This window comes from Leopardus geoffroyi, chromosome C2 (assembly GCF_018350155.1).
Source record: "Leopardus geoffroyi isolate Oge1 chromosome C2, O.geoffroyi_Oge1_pat1.0, whole genome shotgun sequence".
Lineage (NCBI taxonomy): Eukaryota > Metazoa > Chordata > Mammalia > Carnivora > Felidae > Leopardus > Leopardus geoffroyi.
The window spans coordinates 26,311,251-26,331,773 of record NC_059333.1 but is presented as its reverse complement, the minus strand read 5'-3'; the positions used below and the strand labels follow the sequence as shown (position 1 = coordinate 26,331,773).

Here is a 20,523-nt window from a genome sequence, read left to right as displayed (position 1 = left end):
GGAGCCTGTTTCGGATTCTGTGTCTCCCTCTCTCTGACCCTCCCCCATTCATGCTCTGTCTCTCTCTGTCTCAAAAATAAATAAACGTTAAAAAAAAATTAAAAATAAAAAAAAATCAATTCTATTTATAACAACATCAAATATAATAAATTTAACAAAGAAATTTTAAGATTTTACCCTGAGAACTATAAACGTTGTAGAATGAAATTTTAAAAGACCTAAATAAATAGGAGGAAACCCTATGTTTATGGGCCAAAAGACTTAATATTGTTAAGATGACAACATTTCCCAAATTGATTTATAGCTGATAAGCTGAATCTTTAAAATGCATATGGAAATGCAAAAAGCCTAGAACACCCAACACAATCTTTTTTTTTTTTTTAATGTTTATTTATTTTTGAGAGAGAAAGAAATAGGGTGAGAATGGTGGTGGGGCAGAGAGAAAAGGAGACACAGAATCCAAAGGAGGCTCCAGGCTCTGCAGGGCTGGAACTCACCAACCGCGAGATCATGACCTGAGCCAAAGTCGGATGCTCAACCGACTGAGCCACCCAGGTGCCCCTACCCAACCCAATCTTGAATAAAACAACAAAGTTAGAAGACTTAGACTGCCTGATTTCAAAACTTATTACAGAGCTACAGTATATAAGACAGTGTGATACTGGCATAAAAATAGAATCTATATTTTAAAATAAAAAAGACTTATAGATCAATGGATTAGAAAAGAGAGTTCAGAAATAAACATTTATATTTTATGGTCAATTGATATTCTTTTTTTTCTTTAATGTTTATTTTACTTTTGAGAGAGAGAGAGCAGGAGCAGGGGAGGAGCAGAGAGAGAGGAGAACAGAGGATTCAAAGCCAGCTCTGTGCTGATGGCAGAGAGCCTGATGCCAGGCTGGAACTCAAGAACAATGAATCATGACCTAAGCCGAAGTCAAATGCTTAACCGACTGAGCCACCCAGGTGCCCTTGGTCAAATGATTTTCAATAAGGGTGCCAAAAAATTATGAGGGATAAATATACTTTTCAATAAATGGTGCTGACACACTGGGTATCCACATGCTGAAGAATAAGATTGACTCATAAACCTAAATTTAAGAGCTAAAACTTTTTTGGTTAAATGTTTATTTATTTATTTTGACAGAGAGAGAGAGAGCAAGTTGGGGAGGGGCAGAAAGGGAGAGAGAGAAGTGCAGAGCCCAATGAGGGGCTTGATCTGTGACCCAAAGATCATGACTTTAGCCTAAATCAAGGTTTGGACACTCAACCCACTGAGCCACTATGCCTAAAAATTAAGTTTTTAGTTTAAGCTAAAACCTAAAACTCTTAGAAGAAAATGTAGGAGTAATTTTTAATGAGCTTGGATTAGGTATAGGCTTCTAAGTCACAGCACCATAAACACAGGGAGAAAAGAAAATTCTCAGCAGCCCTTTGGGACCTGAGGGGAAAAATAAAAGGGTATGAAAAGGAGCTGACCCAGGATATCAGGAGGCTCAATGTTTATTTCTTCTTCTTGAAGATTATAACCCACTTTGGTTTATTTGTTTTTTGACTTGAATTGAGACCTTTCCTTCTTGCTGCCTTTATTGGGCTCTCAACCTTGAGAGATTAACTGGAATCTTAGTATTGGTCTAAGAAGTTGGCCCCTAGAATCTGCAGGCATGTCTTTTGGCAGATGGCTTTTTGCAGTTCTGCAGACCAAACCTAATTATCCACTCTGAGTTGTCATCTGAGTTTCTATCTGAGTTGCCAATGTTTGTCCATTTGATTCTTCTTCTGTCCATTAAGCAATTTTAGTGCATGAAAGAGCATCTAAAAGAATGTCAGGAAACCAGCAGCCATTTATTGAGAGCCATATGGGATATCCTGGCACTATTCACCAGAAGTCCATTTCTTTCCTTAATCAAGCAAGAAGGAAATGTATAATATTGTAATAATAATAATAAAAAAAAAACTCAAAAAAGACATGGCCTAACACATCTGCAGAATAGTCTACAAAATTCCTGTCATGTTAACAGAGTTTAACATATGCACTGCATGCAATTCCACTTGGTCAAGCCAGAATGTACTTAATCTCTATCAGAGATTACAAAAAAACCTAAAATGCCACAAATTGCCCTGTACTCCTTTCTTGCTTAGCAACAGAAGGGAAATTAAATAAACAAGCAAGTCAGCCAAAGTTTATTTTTATATGCAATAAAGTTTTCATAAAAGTGAAATTATAAAGCTCAGTGGAGTCAAGAATGCTTTTTTTTTTTTTAGTTTATTTATTTATTGAGAGAGAGACAGACAGACAGCATGAGTGAGGGAGGGACAGAGAGAAAGAGACAGAGAATCCCAAGCAGGCTCCATGCTGCCAGTGGAGATCCCACCATGGGGCTGGATCCCACACACCGTGAGATCATGACCTGTGCTGAAATCAAGAGTGGGACACTTAACCTACTGAGCCATCCAGATGCCCTGAGAATGCTTTTAAATGATAAGGGGGGTTCTTCAATCTTTCAAGTACTTTTGAATCAGGAATGCATAACTGACTTTTAAACATGTAAAATTAGGGACAGGTAAGATCACCTTGATAACAAGCCCATCTATAGAATAATACAATTATTCCTTTATCAGAAATTTACAAGTTTCCTAGCTCTTGAGAACTTGAGTTGTGAACTGGGATATGTTCTCCCTACTAGCAATCTGAAATTAGAAACATACAAGGTAACTGCAAAAGGCTGTCCCAGCTTGGGAGTCACCTGGTGGTCCAAAGAATAGCCTTACCCTGCCTACTCCCACTATCCCTGGGCATCTCCTCTATTTCATCTTCTCTTCTTCACTACTGATTAGCAGAATGCATAGCTGATAAAGGTTCTGCTCCCCAATTTTTTAAAAAGATAATTTCTTTACTTTTTTTACTTTTTAATTTTTTTTTATGGAATCTCTACCCCCATGTGGGGCTTGAACTCACAACCCTGAGATCAAGAGTAGCATGTTCCACCAACTGAGCTAGCCAGGCACCCCTTCTGCTCCCCAGTTTAAATGTTTGTATGTGTGTGTGGTGGTGGTGGGGGAGGGGGGGGGCTGGGTTCTACACCACCAACCGATTCTCTAACACCAGCCAGGTGTCCTAAAATTCATCTCAGTTCTGACACTATCTACCCAGAGACTGCATCATATTCCATAGGTTGAGGGCTCAGTTTACAAGTGGCCCCTCCCCCACCTTATCACTTGTGCTTCTGACCAACCAGTTATAGATTAGGGGTTCCAATAACCCTCTCTGTGGGTTTAATTTGCTAGAGTGGACCTCAGATGCCAGGTGCCACAGCCAGGTTGTCATCTGTGCTTCTCACTGAATGCCTATAAATCAGAGGTTCCCACACCTCCCTCCTTGGGTTTGATTAATTCGCTAGAGCAGCTCACAGAACTCGGGAAACCCATTTATCTACTTGACTACCAGTTTACTACAAAGACTATTAAAGGATACAAATCAACAGTCAGATGAAGAGATATACAGGGCAAAGGCTCAAACAAAGGGGCTTCTGTAATAGTTGAGTTTTGGGCCCTGCGTGGTGGCATGCATGGAAGAGTTCTGGTTCACGTACAGGGAAGTTCCCTGAACCCCGGCCTTTTGGATTTTATGAAGGCTTCATTACACAGGCATGATTGATTGAATCACTGGCCACTGCTAATTGATTCAACATCCAGCTCCTTTCCCCTCCTCAGAATTCAGAGGGTGGAAATGAAAGTTCCACCCCTCTGTTTAAGACTGGTTCTCCTGTGGGCGCCTGGTGGCTCAGTCTGTTAAGCATCCAACTTCCTTTCAGGTTATGATCTCACAGTTCATGGGTTCAGGCCCCGTGACAGGCTCTGTGCTGACAGCTCAGAGCCTGGAGCCTTCTTGGGATTCTGTGTCTCCCTTCCTCTCTGTGTCTCCCCTGCTCACACGTGCTGTCTCTCTCTCTCTCAAAAATAAATAAACATTAAAAAAAAAAAAAAAAGACTGGTTCTATAGGCAATCAGCCTCCAAAGGTAGGGAATTTCCAAAAATCACCTCATTAGCAAACCTAGTGGTGGTGAAAAGGGGCTGGTTATAAATAACAAAACATCCATTTCACCTTTATGGCTCTGAAGCATTTTCAGGAACTGAAGACAAGAGACCAAACATTGTAACAAAAGGTGTTCTCATTGCTCTTATTCTTCTAGAAATTTCAAGAGTTTTGGCAGCTATGAGCCAGGAAGTGTAGATGAAGATCAAATATATATGAGAAATATTTCTCATATATATTTGGTCATTCAGATGAACAAAATACTTTTTTCTGAATGACCATATGTATGTGTGTATGTATGTATGTATGTATATATATGTGTGTGTGTATATATACACACACACACACACACACACACACACATATATATATATATATATATTTTTTTTTTTTTTTTAAAGTAGGCTCCATACCCTGTGTGGAGCCCAATGTGGAGCCCAACGCAGAACTTGAGCTCATGACCCTGAGATCAAAAGTTGGATGCTTAATCAACTGAACCACCCAGGCACCCCAATCTATCTATCTATCTATCTATCTATCTATCTATCTATCTATCGATCTATCTATCTTCCTTCCTTCCTTTCTTCCTTCCTTATAAATCACAGCTTATACCTTCCCAAACTAATTCATAAGGTTGCAAAAGTTGCCTGGAGTCTATGGTCCCAAGCTTTCTATTCTTGCTGATTCTCCTGCTATTCACTCAATGCCGACCAGGTCCTTCACCCCAATTTTCCCCTATATCCCCACCAGCGTCTATCCATGCTAGATCACTTATCCCTACCTGAACAATCTGCCAATTCTCCCCTTCACATGTTTAAATGTAAATGTAGTCTCTTCTCTCTAAACTATAATATTAATCCCACATCCTAAATATATGCAACTTGCCCTCAAACATTCGATGCTCCATTGTTCCTGGAAAAAAAATAAGGTTTGACAAAGAAGTCTTGGCTCCCAATTCTATGTCTGAGGGAGACAAGTTGCTTTACTGGAGTGTGGAGTTGGCCTTGTGAATGCAAGTTCCAAAGAAACATTCTTCTGAAGGATGTATCATCATGTTCTGTCAGGAAGACTATAGGCTAAAAAGGTATTTATCAGCTTCCTTGTGAAATTCATATTTACAGCATGGCTGCTATGAGCTTTACAACCAATATAAAAAAACTAATTCCTCAAAGGAGTATAATCTAAGTTCCAAAATCTGGATCTCCAGCCAGGTTGTCTCTCTTTCTGGCATCTCCACTTGGATGTCCCCCAGGCGCCAAAAACCTAACATTTATACTGTACTAAACCTGCTTGTCCTCTATTCCCTATTTACTTAATAGCACCCTTATCCACTGATTGCCCAAACCTAGAAACCTGACCTGGCTTTGTTTCCTGTTCCTCAGAGCCCACATTCAACTGGGCTCAAATCCTGCTGGTCCTTTCTCTGAAATGTCTCCTGTTCTCTCACCAAAACTGGAGTTCACACCCTACCAGCTTTTACTGTAACTATGACAATAATTTCTTGAAAGATCTCCTCCTTTGTTTCTTCCTACTTCCTTCAGATCTATCCTTGTACTACCTCTAGAGTTTCTTTCCAAAACAAAGGTAGCATTAGGAAAGGCCCTTTCTATTTATTTTTAAATGTTTATTTATTTTGAGAGAGAGAGAGAAAGAGTGAGCATGGATGGGCAGTGAGAGAGGGGGAGAGAATCCCAAGCAGGCTCCAAGCTGTCAGCACAGAGCCTGACAGTGGGGCTTGATCTCACAAACCATGAGATCGTAACCTGAGATGAAATCAAGAGTGGGACGCCTAACCAGTTAAGCCACCTAGGCGCTCCCACCTTGATCATATTTTTAATGAGCTCATGCCCTTTCACCATTTTCCTAACTTGTCTTTTGTCATCTTACTAGAGGCTTAATGGTTTTAGTTTGCATTAAGTTGTTGAGGCATTCTATATATTTTCCTATTCAAATGATAGAGTAATAGTTTAGAATGTCAACTATTGTCTTACTGATTATATTTCTGAATTGAAATGTTCAGATTTGGGCTTGAATTGTGAAAGAACACTTTTCCTAAAATCTAAATTAATTCAGTCAACAAATAGGTTTTGAGGTCAAATTTAGCACCAACCACAAAACTAGATGTTGGGACTACACTAGAAAGAAGAAACAGACATGTTTCCTGCCATTGGGGGAGTGGGATAGGCATTAATCAAACGATCAAATAATTTACACATTCAAGTATAGAACTGTAATTATGCCAAGTCCTCTGAAGAGGAGGTGCTTAGTACTTTGGGAAACCCTCATTCTGAAAGTCGATTTAATTAGGGGCTCATTTTAGAAGGAAACACTCTGAAATGGGAACCATGACTAGGAACTACCCACCTGGTAGGTCAAATGTTCCAGGCATAAGTGACGGCATCTACAGAGTGGGTGCAGCAATAGGAGGGTAGGAAAATGAGATGAGCTTGGAGAAGTAAGAGCTCAACTCTTCACAGCTAAGAAGTATTATCATTTTTATAAACACAACCAAAGCCCTTGTAGATCTTACCATCATGGGGATGGAATGTTAAGGTCTAATCAGAGAAAGGGGGGACTTAGCTGAATTCTGTCTCTGACTCCCAAAATACCTCGTTAACACTTTAACGCCTCCATGACACTAGTTTCTTTACCTCAATAACCAGTTTACCTCAATGCATGTCATCTCAAGTTTTGTAGAGATATTTTAAGGAACAATGAGTCATAATTGCGGAGTTCTTTGAACTCCTTGGATGAAAGATGTTATATGGTCTATAAATGTAAAGCATTGCTATTATCTATCAGACAGAAAGCTGTCTCCAGCCAAAAAGAAACCAGCAAAATATAAAGTATATGAGGCTCCATCCACTTCTGTCATATTTAAATATATAATCTAAGTATAAATTAAATGGTTTAATGCTGGGTAAGCTCAGCATCTTTGATCTAAAATGCCCAGAGCACTGTGCAAACATTAAGTCATCTGTTCTCAAAATGCCCTATGTATACGTCATAAACACCAGCCATTGTAATTCTTCCTGAGGATTATTATAGTATTCAAAGAATATAATTTTCTTTCCAGAGGTTACCAGCAGAGTTAGTGTAAAATCCCAGAAAGAGGATAGAGGCTCCTGGTTTATTCTGCCAGTCCTATTTACTTTCACCCAAACAAGCAAATGTAAACACCTCAAAGCCAAAATACAAACTACATAACATGGAGATGAAGAACTTAAATAGAACAAGCAGCAAACTTTTATCCTTAGGTAAATATCATATCCCTTATCTTTAGTACAGGGGAAATTCAGTACTTTGTGGGTTGTTTTGACATAGAAAACGTAGAGAAAAGGAACTGAAGATCAAGACACCATACGGATGGGACCTTTAGCAAAAGAGGTGAAACAGAGATGAGAGGAATATTTATAAGTTCACTCTTTTCCTTCCCTTTCATATTAAACCTTTAATGTTTTAGGTACAGAAAAACTTATAATTGAGAGGAGGGGAATTGAGAGGCAGGAAGAGGCAAGTAATGCCCAGAGACAGTATATCCAGGGCCTTTGAAAATGTTTTCATTTCTGGGGCGCCCGGGTGCTTCAATTGTTAAGCGGTTCAGGTCATGATCTCACAGTTCAGTTTGTGAGTCTGAGCCCCGCGTTGGGCTCTACACTGACAGTATGGAGGCTGCTTCAAATTCTCTATCTCCCTGGCTCTCTGCCTCTCTCTCTCTCAAAAATAAACAAACATTGAAAAAAAAGAATATGTTTTCATTTCTTTTAAACTCATAAGAAATAGGGGCACCTGGGTAGCTCAGTCGGTTAAGTGTCCGGCTTAGGCTGAGGTCATGATCTCGCAGTTTGTGAATTTGAGCCCCGAATCAGGCTCTCTGGTGTCCACACAGAGCCCACGTAAAATCCTCTGTCCCCCTCTTTATCTGATCTTCCCCTGCTCTCATGTGCACACATGTGCTCTCTCTAAAAAATAAACATTAAAACAAATAATAATCAGAAGAAATAATGATATAATGTAGCCTGGATTAAACTTGTCTTTTTACCAACACAGTTGTGAAAGACAATTTTAAATATCTTTTGCAGTGGGAGGGGACCACAAAGATAAAAGTACCTAGGGTCCCCAATAGTCAGAATGTGGCCCTGGAAATGCCCTAACTTAGATAGTTTGAGGAAAACCTGCTGAAGAAATCCTTAACAAGGATTTATTTATTCCACCCAGACACTAGAGAATCTTGCAAAAGCGACTAAATACAATGTTTTTCAAGTGATTCCACAAACTGAATGGAGCAAGCTCAATGAAAAACCCTAGAGGGCTGTCAACAAAGGAAGATGTGGTCTGATTTCTGTGTACAGCCAATCTACAGACTACAGGAGTGTTATTTTATTTTAAAGGGCTAAGGAAGATCTGAGAATGATGAGCCTCATCTGAGAATTTAGAGTATTTATAACTACCAACCCTTCCTCATGCTGGTTTATGATCCAAATTTATATTAATCGTGTCATTTGGGAACTTAATGCCAAAAATTATTTTTAAAGTTTTCCTGGATTGGTAGTGCCCTTGGATCCTGGCAGAAGCTAATATAAATTCTCTCTCAAGGAAAACACTTCAAACCCTCAAATACTCCACAAAGATAAAGTTCCACAAATACCCACTTGCAATAAAAAATAACCATAAAACATGAAAAAAGAAGCCTAACACAAGCAAGAATCTGTATAAACAACAAAAAACAAAATGAGGTACCCAAAGATTTCAAATCACATAATTATTGCACACATAAGATATATTAAGTGCATTTAATATGTTTAAAGAAATGTAAGAAATATTTGGGAGAAAATATTTGGACGTATGAGTACAGAATAAGAAACCTAACAGATATAAAAAAAGACTAAATATCTATGGATGAAAAAATATAATTGAAATTAAAACTCATTCGGAGAATTGAAGAGTAGATTCAACACAACTGAAGAACAAACTGGAAGATAAAACTGAAAAAATTACCTGGGATTCAGCTCAGAATATTAAATATATGAAAATGATAAAGGATAAGATGTGAAGGATAGAATGAGTTGCAACATACATCTAATGGGCATCTCAGAGGGCACATCTTAGAGAATATGAAAAAAGCAATATTCAACAAGAATTTGAATATTGAGATTTTTCAAGAATTGAGAGATGACAGGAATTCTCTCAGGTTCAGGAAATCCCTGGCTGGATAAATAAACAGAAATCCCAAATTAGACACAACGTAATGAAACTGAACAACAAATCAAAGAGAAATTTTTAAAAACAGCCAGATGATCTACAAAGATCATTAGATAGACTTTATTAGAGCTGCAAAGGAAGCCAGAGTACAATGGAATAGTATTTTTTTTTTTTTTTTTAGTGTCTTTATTTTATTTTTGAGAGAGAGAGAACAAGAGCAAGGGAGGGGCAAAGAGAGAGGGAGACACAGAATCCAAAGCAGCAGCTCCAGGCTCTGAGCTGTCAGCACAGAGCCCGAGGTGGGGATCAACTCACAAACTGTGAGATCATGACCTGAGCTGAAGTCAGACTCTTAACCAACTGAGCCACCCAGGCGTCCCCAGTGGAATAGTATTTTGAAAGCATTGACAGAAAAGACCAATAAGCCCCAAATTCTATATACCAAGAACTCTAGCTTTTAAATTAAAAATAGATATTTTTAGACAAACAGAAACAAAGTTTACCTTAAAGAGATCCTCAGTAAAGAAATTTATAAAGGACATATTTCTGGAAGAAGGCAAATCATCCCAGAAGTGGTCTGACATGCAAGAAGAAATGATGAAAAAGATATGTAGACAAATCTAGTTAAACATTGGCTATATTAAGGGGCGCCTGGGTGGCTCAGTCAGTTAAACATCCGACTTCAGCTCAGGTCATGATCTCACAGTTCATGGGTTCAAGACCCACATTGGTCTCTGTGCTGATAGCTCAGAGCTTGGAGCCGGCTTTGGATTCTGTGTCTCCCTCCATCTCTCTGCCCCTCCACTGCTCACACTCTGTCTCTCTCTCCTTCAAAAATAAATAAACATTAAAGAAAATTAAAAAAAAAAAAAACATTGGCTATATTAAAAAAATGACAAGGTATACTTTACAATGTGTACAGAACAAAAACATTAGGTTACAATATAAATTAGGAGAGGTATTTGATAGGAATTAAACCAGTCTGAGATCCTTGTATTACTCAGAAAATTACTGTTAATTTTCTTCAGGTTTTTAACATTTCAATATGCACGGGGACATTCACCTCAACTGAGGCCAGATTTTTGCTTAGTATTTATACACTAAAGTTGATGCCCTCAGTGCTATTCCAGCCACTCTTCCAGAAAGCTGGCTCAGGGGTGCCTGGCTGGCTCAGTCGGTAGAACATGAGACTCTTGGTCTCAGGGTTATGAGTTTGAGCACTATGTTGGGCCTGGAGCCTACCTTAAAAATAATAATAATAATAAAGTTAGCTAACCATGTGTTTACTCCCAAGAGCTAGATACCAATTGTATTTTCTAAAAGTAATTTTATTGGTGGTCTCCCCAGATTGACCCAGTCTGAGACCACAATGGAAAAATGTCCCCTATAAGCCGGGAATTTTCAATATGCTTCCTTTTTTCTGCCCTATTTTAACCTTTGAGCAGAAAACAAGAAATTAGCAGAAATTGGAGAAAAGCAACTAGCATGAAGTGACAGAGACCAAAACAAATAAAGCAATTGGAACAAACAGACTATTCTTGGATAAGAAAATTCAAAGGACAGCAATAAAATCTTTAATTTTAGTCTGTATAAACTTATCACTTTCTTTTTTTTAAGATCATATTTTATTTTTCATTTCATTTATTTTATTTTTATTTAAATCAAAGTTAGTTAACATATACTGTAATAATGATTTCAGTAGTAGATTCCAGTGATTCATCCCCTATGTATAACACCCAGTGCTAATCCCAACAAGTGCCCTCCTTAATGCCCATCACCCATTTACCCATCTCCCCACCCAACACCCCACCAGCAACCCTCATCTGTATTTAAGAGTCTCTTGTGGTTTGACTCCCTGTCTGTTTTATTTTATTTTTGCTTCTCTTCACCTATGTTCATCTGTTTTGTTTCTTAAATTTCACATGAGGGAAATCATGTATCTGTCTTTCTCTGACTTATTTTGCTTAGCATAATACACTCTAGTTCCATCCGCATTGTTACAAATGGCAAGATCTCATTCTTTTTGATCGCGGAGTAATATTCCATTGTATATATATACCACATCTTTATCCATTCATCAGGTGATGGACATTTGGACTCATTCCATACTTTGGCTACTGTCGATAGTGCCGCTATAAATATTGAGGTGCATGTGCCCTTCAAATCAGCATTTTTGTATCCTTGGGATAAATACCTAGTAGTGCAATTGCTGGGTTGTAGGGTAGTTCTATTTTTAATTTTTTGAGGAACCTCCATACTGTTTCCCAGAGTGGCTACACCAGTTTGCATCCTCTTTCTCCACATGCTCACCAACATCTGTTGTTGCCCGAGTTGTTAATGTTAGACATTCTGACAGGTGTAAGGTTGTATACCATTGTGGATTTGATTTATATTCCCCTGATGATGAGCAACGTTGAGCATCTTTTCATGTGTCTGTTAGCCATTTGGATGTCTTCTTTGGAAAAGTGTCTATTTATATCTTTTGCTCATTTCTTCACTGGACTTTTTGTTTTTTGGGTGTTGAGTTTGATAAATTCTTTATAGATTTTGGATACTAACCCTTTATCTGATATGTCATTTGCAAAAATCTTCTCCCATTCTGTTGGTTGCCTTTTAGTTTTGCTGATTGTTTCCTTTGCTGTGCAGAAGATTTCCTGTGCAGAGGTCCCAATAGTTCATTTTTGCTTTTGTTTCCCTTGCCTCTGGAGCCATGTCGAGTAAGAAGTTGCTGTGGCCAAGGTCAAAGAGGTTGTTGCCTGTTTTCTCCTCTAGGATTTTGATTGCTTCCTGTCTTACATTTAGGTCTTTCGTCCATTTTGAGTTTATTTTTGTGTATGGTGTAAGAAAGTGGTCCAGGTTCATTCTTCTGCAAGTCACTGTCCAGTTTTTCCAGCACCACTTGCTGAAGAGACTGTCTTTATTCCATTGGATATTCTTTCCTGCTCTGTCAAAGATTAGTTTGCCATACCTTTGTGAATCAATTTCTGGGTTCTCTATTCTGTTCCATTGATCTATGTGTCTGTTTTTGTGCTAGTTCCACACTGTCTTGATGATAACAACTTTGTAATACAGCTTGAAGTCCGGAATTGTGATGCTTTCAGCTTTGGGTTTTTTTCTCAACATTACTTTGGCTATTTGGGGTCTTTTCTGGTTCCATAAAAATTTTATTTTATTCAAAATAAATTTTTTTTTATCCAAAAATTTACAATTTTTTTTAAATTTATTTACTTTTGAGAGACAGTGAGACAGAGCATGAACAGGGGAGGGGCAGAGAGAGGGAGACACAGAATCTGAAGCAGGCTCCAGGCTCTCAGCTGTCAGCACAGAGCCCGATGCAGGACTCGAACTCACAGACCGTGCATGAGATCATGACCTGAGCTGAAGTCTGACGCTTAACAGACTGAGCCACCCAGGTTCCCCTGGTTCCATACAAATTTTAGAATTGTTTGTTCTAGCTCTGTGAAGAATGCTGGTGCCATTTTGATAGGGATTGCATTGAATGTGTATATTGCTTTGAGTAGTATTGACATTTTAACAATATTTGTTCTTCCAATCCATGAGCATAGAATGTTTTTCCTTGTTTTTTTGTTTTTTTTTTGGATCTTCTTCAATTTATTTCATAAGCTTTTTATAGTTTACAGTGTATAGGTTTTTTACTCTTTGGTTAGGTTTATTCCTAGGTATTTTATGGTTTTTCGTGCAGTTGTAAATGGGATCAATTCCTTGATTTCTCTTTTTGCTGCTTCATTTTTGGTGTATAGAAATGCAACCGATTTCTGTACATTGATTTTATATCCTGCCACTTTGCTGAATTAATGGATCAGTTCTAGCAGTTTTTTGGCAGAGTCTTTGGGTTTTCCACACAGAATATCATGTCATCTGCGAAGAGTGAAAGTTTGAGTTCCTCCTTGCTGATTTGGATGTCTTTTATTTCCTTTTTTTGCCTGATTGCTGAGGCTGGGACTTTCAACAGTATGTTGAAAAACTGGTGAGAATGGAAATCCCTGACATGTTCCTGATGTTAAGGGGAAAGCTCTCAGTTTTTCCCCACTGAGGATGATATTAGCCGTGGGTCTTTCGCATATGGCCTTTATGATCCTGAGGTATGTTCCTTCTATCCCTACTTTCTTGAGGGTTTTTATCAAGAAAGAGTACTGTTTTTTGTCAAATGCTTTTTCTCCATCTATTGAGAGCATCACATAGTTATCATCTTTTCTTTTATTAACATGATATATCACATTGATTAGCAGATATTGAGCCAGCCCTGCATCCCAGGATTCACTTGATTGTGGTGAATAATTATTTTAATGTATTGTTGGATCTGGTTTGTTAGTATTAAGATTTTATTTTTACATAATCTTTACACCCAACATAGGACTTGAACCCACAACCCCAAGATCAAGAGTCACAGGCTCCACTGACTGAGCCAGTCAGGTGCCCCTAAACTTACCACTCCTGTGTATTCCTTCTGGAATCACATTATTGGGAATAAAAAAAAAATTCTAGGGGCGCCTGGGTGGCGCAGTCGGTTGAGCGTCCGACTTCAGCCAGGTCACGATCTCGCGGTCCGGGAGTTCGAGCCCCGTGTCAGGCTCTGGGCTGATGGCTCAGAGCCTGGAGCCTGTTTCCGATTCTGTGTCTCCTTCTCTCTCTGCCCCTCCCCCATTCATGCTCTGTCTCTCTCTGTCCCAAAAATAAATAAAACGTTGAAAAAAAAAATTAAAAAAAAAAAATTCTAGGTCACTAAGGGTTGATTTCTAAATATTATATACATGGCATTAAACTAAAAATGTATTTATAAATTCATTTGCACAGGGGTAAATAGATGTCTTGGATGGTATTAACCCATGAAACCCATGTTCTTGATATTGCAAGCAGAACACTTGCGAGAAACCTTCATTTCTTTTTCTTTTTTCTTCTTTTTTTTCTAGTAAGTAGGCTCCATACCCAACATGGGGCTTGAACTCATGACTCTGAGATCAAGAGTTGCATGCTCTCTGGACTGAGGCAGGCAGGAGCACCAGAAACCTTCATTTCATTTTCCAGGAAATATAAAAATCAGCCAGTGTCATCTATGAAAGAAAGTTTCTTGCTTCACATGCCTTCATAGTCCAGGTTGGTAACAGGGAAAAATCCTTTAATTCTTATGAATAAGTCAATCTCTGAATGTGTTCATAAGATTTTAATCATCTCTCAGTGTGTTGACAAGTTCACTGCTGCTGAGAAATCTTCGTAAGAACATATGCTATGTTAACCATAGCTGTTTATGTCTCCACAATTATCACCTTCTTGACAGACCAAGAATCACCTTTCTGCTGGTTTAGAGGCTATACAATATGGAATGCTTGGTGCTTTACTAAACTAGGACAATTCATTTAATGGCTGTGCACTATTGTCAGCTTGTTTTGAAAATAACAAATAATCAGGGGCGCCTGGGGGCTCAGTGGGTTAAAAGGTGAAGCATCTGACTCTTGGTTTTGGCTCAGATCATGATCTCAAGGCTCTTTGGATTGAGCCCTGAGTCGTTCTCTGTGGTGACAGCATGGAGCCTGCTTGAGATTCTCTCTCCTCTCTCTCTGCCCCTCCCCTGCTCTCCTGTGTGTGTGTGTGTGTGTGTGTGTGTGTGTGTGTGTGAGCACACGTGCAGTCTCTCTCTCTAATAAAGAGTTAGAAAAATATATCAAAGGATCAATAATTTGCATGATCCAGAATTAATGACATTATCTCATTACAGTTTTGTATACATAATTTCTAAGCTAACTATAGCCACAAAGCCTTTTTTTGTTAAATGTTTATTCACTTTTGAGAGACAGATATAGAGTGTGAGTGGGGAAGGGGCAAAAAGAGTGGGAGATACAGAATCTGAAGCAGGCTCCAGGCTCTGAACTGTCAGCACAGAGCTGGACATGGGACTTGAACCCACGAACTGTGAGAGCATGACCTGAGCTGAAGTCGGATGTTTAACCAATTTAGTCACCCAGGCACCCTTAGCCACAAAGGCTTCTTAAAGGTATTAATAAGTTTCAGATATTGGCATAATTTTAGCTGCTGTTTTTATGAAATAATATAGTCGTAAACCAAAGTGTAAAGATGACTCCATTTAACTTTTTCCGCCCCCCCATCTTTGATATAGTTGTTTAAAGAATAGTTTCCTGAATAAGGTAAATTACTCCTTTCAAAGTTACTTAAATCTTAGAGATGATATACTTGGAAAAATCTGTGTTCAGTAACCTAATGAAGGGTAAAACACTAATTTTGGGGATGCCTTGCTGGCCCAGTCTGAGAAGCATGAGACGCTTGATCTCAGGATTGTGGGTTTAAGCCCCATGTGAGGTGTAGACATTACTTAAATAAAAACTAAAAAAAAAACTCCAACCAATAAAAAAAAACATTAATTTTGTAAAATTTACATTTTAAAGGTGCATTCTAAAAAGACATATTCAGATGTGATGATTTGTGAGTTATTGTATACATATTTAAATACTTTTTATTAACATACATCAACATATTAACACATGAATTAAATATACTCAGTTCAACAAATACTAGATTCTACTATGGGCTGGCTTCCTAGAGTGACGAAGATGAATAAATAATGTGCCTTTCTGGCCTTCTAGAAATATACAGAGTAAGAAGTGATTGATAGGTATGAAAATGTCTACCACAGAAGGAGGCAAAATGGAAAGATTGAAAAAAAAAAAAAAAGTACTAGAAGGAAAATGTTAAGATAAAAATCCTTCTGGATAATTTCAAAAGATTTCCTCTAGTATGTGGTTGAGATAACCCGTGAAGGGCGAGTTTAATTTCTACCAGAGACACTTAAAATAAATGTTGCTGCTTTGAAGTGATTAATACTAGAGAAATTCTCATATAACAGTCTGAAATAGATATGAACAACTTTAATATCTATTCTTTTCTAGTTTCATGAACTATAATGTGTTAAGAAAAAATTTAAGTTCCCAATATTTTATACCTTTAATTATATCAGGTAGAATTTGTGTTTCCTCTGCTAGGAAATCCCTAGCAGTTACTCTGAACTCTCCTCCGTAGATCAGTCACGACTCCACTGGAGGCCCTTTGAATCAGGATCACTGGAGTGGGTTCAGATACTGGTATTTTGAACAAGTTCTCTGGATGATTTTACTTTATTTTTTATAGATTTTATTTTATTTATTTATTTATTTATTTTTTTAAATTTTTTTTTTCAACGTTTATTTTACTTTTATTTGGGACAGAGAGAGACAGAGCATGAACGGGGGAGGGGCAGAGAGAGAGGGAGACACAGAATCGGAAACAGGCTCCAGGCTCTGAGCCATCAGCCCAGAGCCCGACGCGGGGCTCGAACTCCCGGACCGCGAGATCGTGACTGGCTGAAGTCGGACGCCCAACCGACCGCGCCACCCAGGCGCCCCTATAGATTTTATTTTAAAGTAATCTCTATATGCAAAGTGAAACTGAACTTACAACTCTGACGTTAAGAGTCCCAAGCTCCACCGACAGGGACAGGGAGGCCCCCTCTAGATCATTTTAATATGCAGTCGGTATAGCCGACCACGAGGCTAAATTGCAGTTGAGCAACTTTGGTCTTACCAACAACTGATTTATTTTCTCTTTGCTGGTTCAACAAATAATAAGAATTTTCTAATATTATTCTTTATTAGCTGCCACTTTAAAAAAATGTTTATTTTTGAGGGGGGGGCAGAGAGAGAGGGAGAGGGGATCTGAAGCACTCTGTGCTATTAGCTGCCATTTGACTGAGTATTTACTATGTGCCAGGCACAGTGCCAAATATTCTTTTGTGCCGTATCTCATCTAATTGTCATAGCTAGGTGTATTTCCAAAACACTTGCCCAGTTAACTGTCCCTTTCCAGGACCCAAGAACTTACCCACTGCACCACACTGCTTCTCTCCTCTAAGTCACTCCAGATAGGGAACTGTTGGAAACACAAAAGTCTCTTAGCAGTTATACACAAACCCTATCTGGAAAGGGCAACTGAGAACACAAATGACACAAGAACAAGTATGGAGGATTCCAGGAAGTGACACTGTAGGGCAGACCAGGAGATTCAAAATCTCTTTCGCTGGTCCCCCCAACACCGCCTCCAGCCTTTAACCACCCCTACTTAGCCTCACTTTTAAAGCTCACTGGTCCACGATGGCCAATTATAGGGTTAGAATAACCTTTAAATACACAGGGTCAAAAACACCACTCCAGATATTTCCCAAATCCGAAGCTGCAGCTGAGGGGTTCGGTCATTACTGGAGATAGGGAAAAGCCTTCTCGAGCCTTCCGCATCAGCCCACCGACTCAACGATATGGGAGCAAATGCCCGGGGTAGGGTGGGTTGCCTGGTTCTGGGTCCTCACAGCCTTAGGAGGGAGAACTCGCAGCAAACCGCCAGAGGTGGGACGCGTGGCTGGAGGCCCCTCATTCCGTACCAGCCAGAGGGGAGGGCGGGGTGAGCGCCTGCGGGGCCAACCGTGTTTGCCGCCCTTCAGGATCCCGGGGCAGGACCGCAGGCGTGGGTCGCTCCGTGCCTCATCCTGAAGCAAGGGCGCGACCGCAACTGGGGAAAGGAGCCTGCTCGACCCTAGTGCACACACCCTGATTTAACTAAAGGCACGGAAGCGGGGATCTGGGCTCATGGGGGGAATGGCTGCCGGCTCACCCCAAGACAGAGCGCAGCTGGCCGGGGAATTCTATTCCAGAGGATCCCTAGGGCAGTCCGCACTGGTTGCCACGGCAACCCCACGCTCTTGGCGGAGCCGGCGCGCGCCGCGGGGCTCAGCCACTACAGGAAGTGACGTATTTCACCTGCCGTGCAAGGGTGGGGTGGGACGGGGGTGCGGAGGTGCAGCCGCCGCCAGCCAGTCGGGAGCGCGCAAGGCGCAGGGTGACTGAGACCCCGGGTGAGAGCCGCCTACCTTCAGTCACCGCCCACGGCCGGGCCGCCACCATGGCGCTTCTGCTGCGATTCGTCGTCTTGTGGGGAGTCGCGGGTGAGTGGGGGGCAATTCAGTTCCTAGGGTTCCTGTTGCCGGCACCGCCCTGGGGCGCTCGCTGCCTGCGGCCACCCGGGAACAATGAGGCGTGGGGGAGGGGACGGGTGCGGTTTGGGGGCGCTGCGGCAGTGGTGGCCGTGCGGGAGGTATCAAAATGGGGTGGTTTGCGGAGCCGGGCGTGCGAGCCGGGAAGGTGGAATGGCTCGGAATAGAGCCATGCAGGGGCATGAAGTGTCCGGGGGGAGTTGGAGATGGTGGGGACCGAGCCCGGAGATGAGGGGCGGCGGTACAGGGGCTCCTCGGGCGCGGGTGCTGGGCGCGGCGTGCCGGATGCGCCTGGAGTCTCTCCCAGACCATTCTTTGCTGCGGGTGCAAGCTTTGCTTTATTCGCGCTTGCCTTTTCCCTTGTTAGCCGCGGTGTTGTGTCCGTCCAGGGTTACTCGATTTCCAAAGCCTTGGGCTGCGAGTTTGCAGGTGTTGAGCAGTCCAAACGGGGAGGCTGAATTACAAACGCCATGATTAAATAGACACCGAGCTTTTCAGTGCCTCAAATCGTCCAGACTACCTCTAGGAAAGAGGCGCTGAACGAACAGTAGCCTGAGCCTTCTTGGTCTGGTAGAAGAGGAGAGCCCAAGCACGAGCTGTTACCTAGAAGGTAACTCGACGAAGTAGACCGTGGAAAATCAAAAGTAGATTCCAGCAAAAAAAAAATAAATAAATAAAAAATGCGGTTTTGGTTTCCGCAGTCCCGGCGCAAAGTGCAAAGGAGAAATTCGTAACCTCGGTTTGAATTTATGATGAGTTAATTCATTTTGAAGATAAGAGGGGATGACTTGTACGGGGCACTTCTTAAAGGATTCGCCAAGTACATTTTTCGACTGCGTCTTTCTCGGGAGGGGAAAAAAGGCATTTAAAAAATGCGTGGACTATTAGAAGGCACAATCATTTGACACTTTAAGTGATCTGTTTTCATGTCAGTGTTTTAACTACCTGATCTTGTTTGTCAGGGTAAGCACTTGTATTTTAGAACCAAATTGTTAATTAAAGGAAAAAAAAAATCCATAGGTGGGACCCTGGAGACACATTCGTGTAGCTTCTGGAAGAATTTTTTTTTTTTTTTTTTTTTTTTTTAAGCCCGAAAGGATCGGGTGGCCCTTTCTGTTGGGATGGCTCTCCGTTTCCTGTTGAAATGTTAATTCCATTGTTGGATGCCACATCTGTGAGCATTACTCATGGGATCAACATTCTATTACCAAGTCTAATCTTCAGACTATAGCACCACCTCCACCTTTTTGATACATATCATTTAGACTTGGGTGAAATTTCCAAAGTAAAGCTTCTGCAAAAGATGAACGGTCAGTAACCAGTTTACTTGGTACATTCCCATCTTTGTTTTGTCAAGGACTAAGCTGAAGTTGAAGTGGAGAACACATGTTCTCTATGGGAAGAATATTTTAGGCTACATTTAGAGCAGAAAAGTGGAATAACATAAACAATGTAGAGGATTTAAAAAAATTTTTTTAATGTTTATTTATTTTTGAGAGAGACAGAGATAGAGTGTGAGCTGGGGAGGGGCAGAGAGAGGAGGAGACAGAATCTGAAGCAGGCTCCAGGCTGTCAGCGCAGGGCCCTAGGTGGGACTCGAACTCACAAATTTAGGAGATCATGACTGAGCCCACATTGGCCGCTTAACCGACTGAGCCACCCAGGCGCCCTGAAGAGCATTCTGTTTTTCACCCCCTGGGGATGTCCAACTAATTGTCTGGATTTCATTTTTTCTGGGTGCCTCACTTTGTTAGGCACAATGAGCTTCTCATTAAAGGACTATTGTCCTTAGCTTAACAAGACAACTATTTTTAGTTCCAATTTCCCAGCTTAGGGAACAACTCAAAAACTATGTAACTGATGTATGGCTTCGAGTATTTCTTGAGATACTCTTTGCCATTTTAGAAGTCCGTTGCTATGAATTCAGTTTGGGTGGTAACATGATTGGCTTCTACATTTGGCAAAACAGAGTGGAGGAGGCTTACAGATTAAAAATTGCAGTGCTATTTTTCTTCTAGATTTGTCTCCATATGGGTTGTAAAGCGTTTTGTGGTATATTCTGGTTGCTAGTGGAAGTCCTTTTGATGCATTTTATTACCCACCCAGCAGCAAGTCATACTACCTAAGTCACACTAATAATAGTGGCAGTGGTAGTATAGCTGTAGCAATCGTAGTAAAATTAAAGCCTTGATTGAGCAGTTATTAAATGCCAGACACTGTTAAGGGCTTTACATA

At 40.5% G+C, this 20,523-nt stretch overlaps 1 protein-coding gene and 1 long non-coding RNA gene across 6 annotated transcripts in view; one reads left to right on the top strand and one right to left on the bottom strand.

Annotated features, from left to right (window-relative positions):
- LOC123610694 overlaps positions 1 to 18,037 on the bottom strand; it is a 93,357-nt gene extending 75,320 nt beyond the window's left edge. Inside the window, exons 1-2 of one of the 2 annotated variants that reach the window (XR_006718250.1) lie at positions 17,910 to 18,037; positions 17,127 to 17,174 (exon numbers count right to left, since the gene is read on the bottom strand). This is a non-coding gene — a long non-coding RNA (uncharacterized LOC123610694). Of the gene's footprint in view, positions 1 to 17,126; positions 17,175 to 17,679; positions 17,849 to 17,909 lie in introns of those variants that run through there. The other variant, XR_006718251.1, reaches the window with a different exon arrangement.
- CXADR (CXADR Ig-like cell adhesion molecule) overlaps positions 17,966 to 20,523 on the top strand; it is a 57,100-nt gene continuing 54,542 nt past the window's right edge. Inside the window, exon 1 of one of the 4 annotated variants that reach the window (XM_045501601.1) lies at positions 17,966 to 18,240. In XM_045501601.1, coding sequence (XP_045357557.1) covers positions 18,198 to 18,240 — 43 coding nt within the window. In that variant the 5' untranslated portion in view covers positions 17,966 to 18,197. The remainder of the gene's footprint in view (positions 18,241 to 20,523) is intronic. The other 3 variants (XM_045501599.1, XM_045501600.1, XM_045501598.1) reach the window with 3 other exon arrangements.